Raw genomic sequence first — 6341 nt, forward strand, 5'->3', positions numbered from 1 at the left:
AATCATTAGTGCCCAACTAATTCAAGACCAACAACCAAACCCACAGCCTTCTACTTTTACCCATTATGTATTTTCTCCTTCACAATTCTACCCAAATTTCTCATCACAACTGGCTTCTTGTTGATCAGCTGTCCAATTGGCATCACTAGTTTTGCAATTTTTAACATAAGATATATGTGTTCATTTTAGTTAAAGTTCAACGATACTGATATCTAGTGGCAACATATAATGGACATGCACCAACATATCTTACCTCGAATGCCAAATTTAGTTCTTTTTTGCCACGGACAAGCAAAACCAAGCTCCAGTAACAAGTAAATGGAGTCACATTCTCTTTCAGGACTGGCTTCAGTATTTTGTCAATAGGAATAAAGCTACGAACAACTCTCCCACTGAATAAAAATGCAGAATGAAAATTTATCAATTAAGAAGAAATGAGCTATGCCACTATCTATTTATGTTTCTTTGATGATGTAATGGAAATCATGCATTGATAACATCAATGGATTAATGTTATAATGCCAAATGTAATCATGTGATATGAAAGAATTACCTCCAATAGTGAGCTTCAAGTTGCACTCCGAGTGAAGGTATAATTACAACAGACTCTGCATTTGAACAAAAAATAAGCAACGAGTACATGGGAGAAAAAAAAAAAATATATATATATATATATGTATATGTATAAAATAAGTTTTATTGATCAACAAAAATAATGCATCAAGTACAATGATTCTTGACTCCTAAGAATTTAGAGAAAGGATACGTCCCTGAAGCCAGCATCTACCCAAACAACGTTTTGAAAAATTGCATCTTCAAATCAAAAACACCCCTCAAAAGTTCACACCCCTCAAAAGTTCTAGCATTTCTTTCTAGCCAAAGAAACCACATCAAACAATGTGGAACAGCCTTCCATATTGAAATGTTTCTATGTCTCCCAAATGGGCCAAATCATCCCTGCCAAGAAGCTAGCAATTCTAAACCCTTGAGGCATCACCCATTGTACTCCAAAGAGAGCAAAAACCATATCCCATAAATCTCTAGCTACAAGACAATGCATAAGCAAGTGATTCACTGTCTCCCTGTCCTCCTTACATTAATTTTAAATGGTCATATGTCACCATAGAAAACTTAAACAAGTTCAAGAAATCAATCAGAGATATAAGTTGATATTCTCTAAAATAATTTATTCAAAGCAGGCAGCAATGCAGTAATTGTTATTCTAAAACTTGAGGTTCTACTCCTCACTTTATATTGTAGTCCTGAAAATAAGAACTAAGTATATATAAAGGAGCAGTCTTTAGCTTTTCACCTTTCTCAATAAGTGTCCCATAATATGATTTGACAAGGCAAGCATTGGAAAGCATGCTCAGAAGGAAAATGGTACCTAATGTTCCCTGTCACCAGATATGCCATCAAGTTAAATTTGTATTTATCTATCTAAACTGTTACAACAAATTGTGTTTGTTATGAAAGCATTAAATTGCAACTGATCCCCCCAACATCATACACAAAAAAAAAAAATTTAAATCACGATTAAGTATAGGTGTTATTAAAATGTATATGCGTGTGTATTATATTCTTTGAGAAATTCCTAGATATTAAAAAGTACAACACAAATCAAACATGCAGACCTGGGATAACAGAAGGTTGAAATTTGAAAGTATCACACACACATACACATCAGATACATGAGATACAAATTTGATTAGATCCTTTCTAACACAGGTAGCTGAAGGTAGACCATTCAAAGCCCACCTGACAACGGTTTACATACCAACCACTTGGAGGATCTACTGCTACTGTTTGCAGTAACCTGATAAATCATAATGCCAATAACTCATCGGCAGTTAATAGTTACTAATATACTATATGATGAACAACTGATATTCTGAAATCTAAAGTAAGCTGCATTTTTTCCTAGTTCTAGCCAAGCAGCAAAACCAAGGGAAAAGCGTAGAATGCTAAAGAATTAAAATGAAACAAAGTAAAAGATATTACATTTAATAAGCAGAGATAGATGGCGTTTATGAACAGCAAAAGAGCAAAGAGGAAGACAAGGAAAACCCGTGCAGAATTCTGTTGGATGACAATATGGTGAGTGTCCAGTGGATGAGGCCCTTCACAGTCATCATGCTTATACAAATATTGCAAATTAGCTAGTTGGATTTTAGTCATTTTGAGCTTCAAGCTGACAACTTATTAAGATGATCTGCATATGCTCATATGGTCCAACCAAAGGAAGCACCCGCACATAATAAAACAGTATAAGCCAACCTTATATGATGAAAATAAACATAACACTACAACAGCTATTGTAGCAACACAAATATAAATGAACAAACAAAGAAAAGAATGATACTATACCAGAAAACATTTTCTCAAAATACCTAAAGTGATTGCATGAAAGATTTGTTTAAAGTATGCACCAGTTGCTACTGTAGACAATTAAAAGAACTTACAAGAAGAATCATTTCATACTGCAAGCAAGTTTGAAACTTGCTGCAGGAATTGCAAAGCAAGGATAAAAAAACTGCAGTTGCTGCTGATAAGCTTGCTATTTCAGAAGTGCCACCCATTAGCACGCCAATATCTCCTAGCATTTTCATCACGACGAGCATCTTTGATCTTCAAATATAGCTTGTAAGCCCTTTCTACCATATTCAAAGCCAATAATTTGTTATTTAGTTTGCTATATATAAGCCTGCTAGGGCAAAACCCCTTCCGCAAAGACTCTTCCATAACAAGTACAGCATTTTCAAGCTGCCCTATGTTGCAAAGTCCGTTGATGACATACTCATAAACTTCCATATCTGAAGAATAACCGCATTCTTGCATCTCATCCCACATGCTTAACAACATTCCGCATTTACCAAACCTAGATAGCCGCATTAGCAATAGCTTATAAGCACTCAACGATATTCTACAACCAACTTTTCTTGCTTTTCTGTAAATCATCATAGCAGCATGGGGCGGACCATAGCTGCACAAAGGTTCAAGGAAGGAGGTTACAGTCCCAGTACAGGGAATAAGACCACGATTCAACATCTCATCAAAAAACTCAAGTGCATCGGCCACTTTACGGGCTTTAAGAAAGGCAGCAATTAATTTGGTATAAGTAATAACATCCGGATCACAATTATTACTTAACATACTCTTATAATACTTCATACACCCATCAAAATCTCCAACAGATATAGAGTTAAATATCATTGCATTGTAAGTCCCAGTGTTTGGCACACAACCTTTCTCCTTCATGTGCTCAAAAATCTCAACTGCATCATCAATCCGACCAGCCCTCCCTAAACCCTCAATAAGGTAACTGAAAGTCAAACAATCAGGACTAAACCCATCCACTAACATTGCTTTCAAAACACTCTCAATTTCACTAACTCTACCCAATTTTGACCACCCACCAATAACAATATTATATGTCATAACATCAAACAGTATCTTCCTTTTAACTGAATTCAAAAACGAATTTGCAGCACCGACATGGGATCTATGACACATACATTGTAAAAGCACATTCAAACACTCGGTATTACATTTCAACCCAAACTCCTCTACATTTCCAAACATTTGTATTGCTTTTGACACTCTATGAGCTCTAACAAAACTGTCCAATACAATTGATAGAGTCTCTAAATCAAGGCTCACGCCTTCCATCCTCATGTCACGCAATATTTCCATCACAAACTTAAAAAATTTTCTTCTTCCTAACGCTTTGATAATCACACGGTAACTATTAATGTCCTTAGTTATAGCCGGGTTCTTAATCGCCCAATTGAAAAACATAACCATTGCTTCACCGCCTAAATTCCCTGTGTTCACTACTCTAGCAACAATGTCAAGACTCAATTCAATACCAACATTCGTTAAAGCCTGCTCGATTGCAGTTTTACCCTTCAGTTTCTGAAGGAAAACCCCTCGTAATTTCTCTTCGGGCAATAAAAAACCATCAACTGCTCTAAATTCAGCTACTTGTTTTGTGGGATTTTCAGAATATCTAAATGGGTTTGGTGCTGAAGAGTTACGAGGGATTGGTAAAAGCTCAGAGAGCTGGTCAAGAACGAAACGTTCCTTGGGATTTATTTCGTACTTGATGTGATTCGGTGATGGCTGGTCATCTAGAGTTGAAAATGGAAATGGAAAAAATGAAGTAGGTGAAGAGAGGTAGTGGGAATGGTACCTGGTTCTGTTGAAGCGCTCGAGAAACCCGATAAATCGTCGGGATTGAAACGCCATGAAAAGTCCGATATTTAACCGATATCTTTTGTTCGGAGGCGATTACGACGGAGATTTGAGGTCTAAAGTCGATTCGTTGAGTCTCCGGCCACCGTGGAGGAAGTTTTTTGTTGAAGAGCGAGGTGGGTCTTCTTCGTCGGCGTTGGAATCGGACGAGCTTGAAGGCTTCGCCGGAACTTTGCAAGAAGAGTAACTCTACTGGGTTCTCGAAGCTATGGAGGTTCAGAGACTTGGTTCATCGAAGCAACAGTGATGGCAAAGAGAGAGGCTTAGCCTTGTGTCGACTGGTTCCGTCTGGTTCAGATGAAACAGAGAAGCTGTTAACGTTGGGATATCCTTTCATAGTTTCATATGTGTTTCTTTATTTTGTTTGACATCTGTCTCTGTTTGTAGTAGTTGCTGCAGATTTGTGTTAAGGAATGCCAGTAAATCCCCTTTATTTTCAGTTGCGGTTTACCTTAGTATAATATTTTATTTTGTTTTGATGGGTGATACGATGGATTGACAATTTAAATAACATAAAAATATTGCTACATCTTATTGTGGCTATAAAATAACTCTCATGGCTAATGAATAACATTTTTATAGTAAAAATATATGAAATAAAAATCAATTTAACTTGTCCGATGTCAAATATCAACCTTATAGTTTGATAGTGTCAATTTGATACTTGCACTTTTGAATTGAAAATTTAACTCATTTGATTCTAAATTTATAACAAATCAAATATTTTTCTTAATATTTTCCATTAAAGATTAATGGATCTATCAAGTGATATGTACATGAATGGTTTTACTTTTACCATAATTACTTGAGCCACATTGATCAGGGACGAATGAGAGTTAGGGTATGTTTGGTAAACTATAATAGACATTGTAATGTAATAGTTATTCATATAGTTTAGCTATTTAATAATTTAGTTATGTTTTTATTATAGGGAATAATCATTTCTTATGAATAGTTATTCTTTAAAATGAGGAATAACTATTCATCTCTAAAAGGGTTGTAGTAGCTATTCATTTTTTGATGTATTAATTTCTAAAATTAATATATTTCCAAATAAACAACCTTTCTATATACACATTACAATTATGAAAATAAAAAGTCCTAAAAAAATAACTAGTCTTTCTTTCAAATTTTAAAAAAATAAATAAATTATTTTTTAGGAAATAATTATATGAGTAAGATATTTCCTAAAATATATCTTTTTTTTTTTTTTTAATCAAAGTTACTTTTCCTAAAATATATCTTAAGTTTTATTCTAATATTACAATTTAGACGACATATCCAAAATGATCAGTTATCTTCAAGCTCAATGGTGGAGGCTGCACAGCAGCCCCGCTAAGCGCAATGAGCCTCCTAGTGTGGAACTGTCGCAGGCTTAGGAACTTGCCGACAGAGAAGGAGCTTGGGGATTTATCTCAGGCACAAGATCCCTCCGTTCTGTTTTTAGCCGAGACTTGGACGGATGAAGCAAGGCTAAAAAAAATCAAAAGGAATTTGCAATTTGATCACATGTTCTTGGTTCCACGACTACTCAAGGGGGTGGACTTGTTTTGTTTTGGAAGGAGTCGTTGAATTTGGTAGTCGAAATATCATCAAAAAACCACATAGATTGCATTATTGGAAAGGGTAGTGAAGGTGCATGGAGGTTTACTAGTTTCTATGGTGAACCTATCACGCATAAAAGGCAGGACTCTTGGGATCTACTCTGGCAACTTAATGCCCAATTCAATCTACCTTGGTTGTGCGCCGGAGATTTTAACGAAATTGTGAGGGGTTCAGAAAAGAAATGAGGCACAAATGCAACTCTTCCGTGATACAATGGATGCTTGTGGGTTCATTGATATAGGGTTCAATGGATGTCAGTTTACCTAGAAAAGACTATTTAGGGATGGCAATTCTATTTGGGAAAGGTTGGATAGAAGCTTAGCCAACAATGAGTGGTTATCCAGGTTTGGTGGGTCTACAGTGCACCACCTAAATTGTAGTACGTCTGACCACTCACCATTGCTGATCAATCTCGAGCCGGTAGTCTCTGTTTGTCCAAGCAAACCTTTCAGGTTCGAGGAAATGTGGCTTGCTGATAAGGG

The 6341-nt window shown here is 35.9% G+C and overlaps 1 protein-coding gene across 3 annotated transcripts; it reads right to left on the bottom strand.

Annotated features, from left to right (window-relative positions):
• Nucleotides 1-256: 256 nt before the first annotated feature.
• Nucleotides 257-4694, bottom strand: LOC111996365 (putative pentatricopeptide repeat-containing protein At5g43820). 3 transcript variants are annotated; one of them, XR_010631979.1, is made up of 5 exons: nt 4193-4694; nt 2002-2212; nt 1313-1816; nt 554-608; nt 257-392 (listed from the first exon to the last, which is right to left on the bottom strand). XR_010631979.1 is itself a non-coding variant. In XM_065781104.1 (4 exons), the coding sequence occupies exon 1, from the start codon at nt 4246-4248 to the stop codon at nt 2563-2565; it is 1686 nt and encodes a 561-aa protein (XP_065637176.1). In that variant the 5' UTR covers nt 4249-4694; the 3' UTR covers nt 257-392; nt 554-608; nt 1313-1397; nt 2463-2562. The 3 variants fall into 3 exon arrangements, 1 of the variants encoding a protein (XP_065637176.1); XR_010631978.1 differs by lacking the exon at nt 2002-2212 and having other exon boundaries at nt 1313-1397; nt 4193-4688; XM_065781104.1 differs by lacking the exon at nt 2002-2212 and having other exon boundaries at nt 1313-1397; nt 2463-4694.
• Between the last annotated feature and the right edge of the window lie 1647 nt (nt 4695-6341).

The sequence above is a fragment of the Quercus suber genome, unplaced genomic scaffold (genome assembly GCF_002906115.3).
Source record: "Quercus suber isolate HL8 unplaced genomic scaffold, Cork oak 2.0 scaffold_257, whole genome shotgun sequence".
Classification (NCBI taxonomy): domain Eukaryota; kingdom Viridiplantae; phylum Streptophyta; class Magnoliopsida; order Fagales; family Fagaceae; genus Quercus; species Quercus suber.

Excerpts from the sequence above, each read along its gene's own strand:
- LOC111996365 (XM_065781104.1), bottom strand. The coding sequence starts at position 4,248 with ATGGCGTTTCAATCCCGACGATTTATCGGGTTTCTCGAGCGCTTCAAC.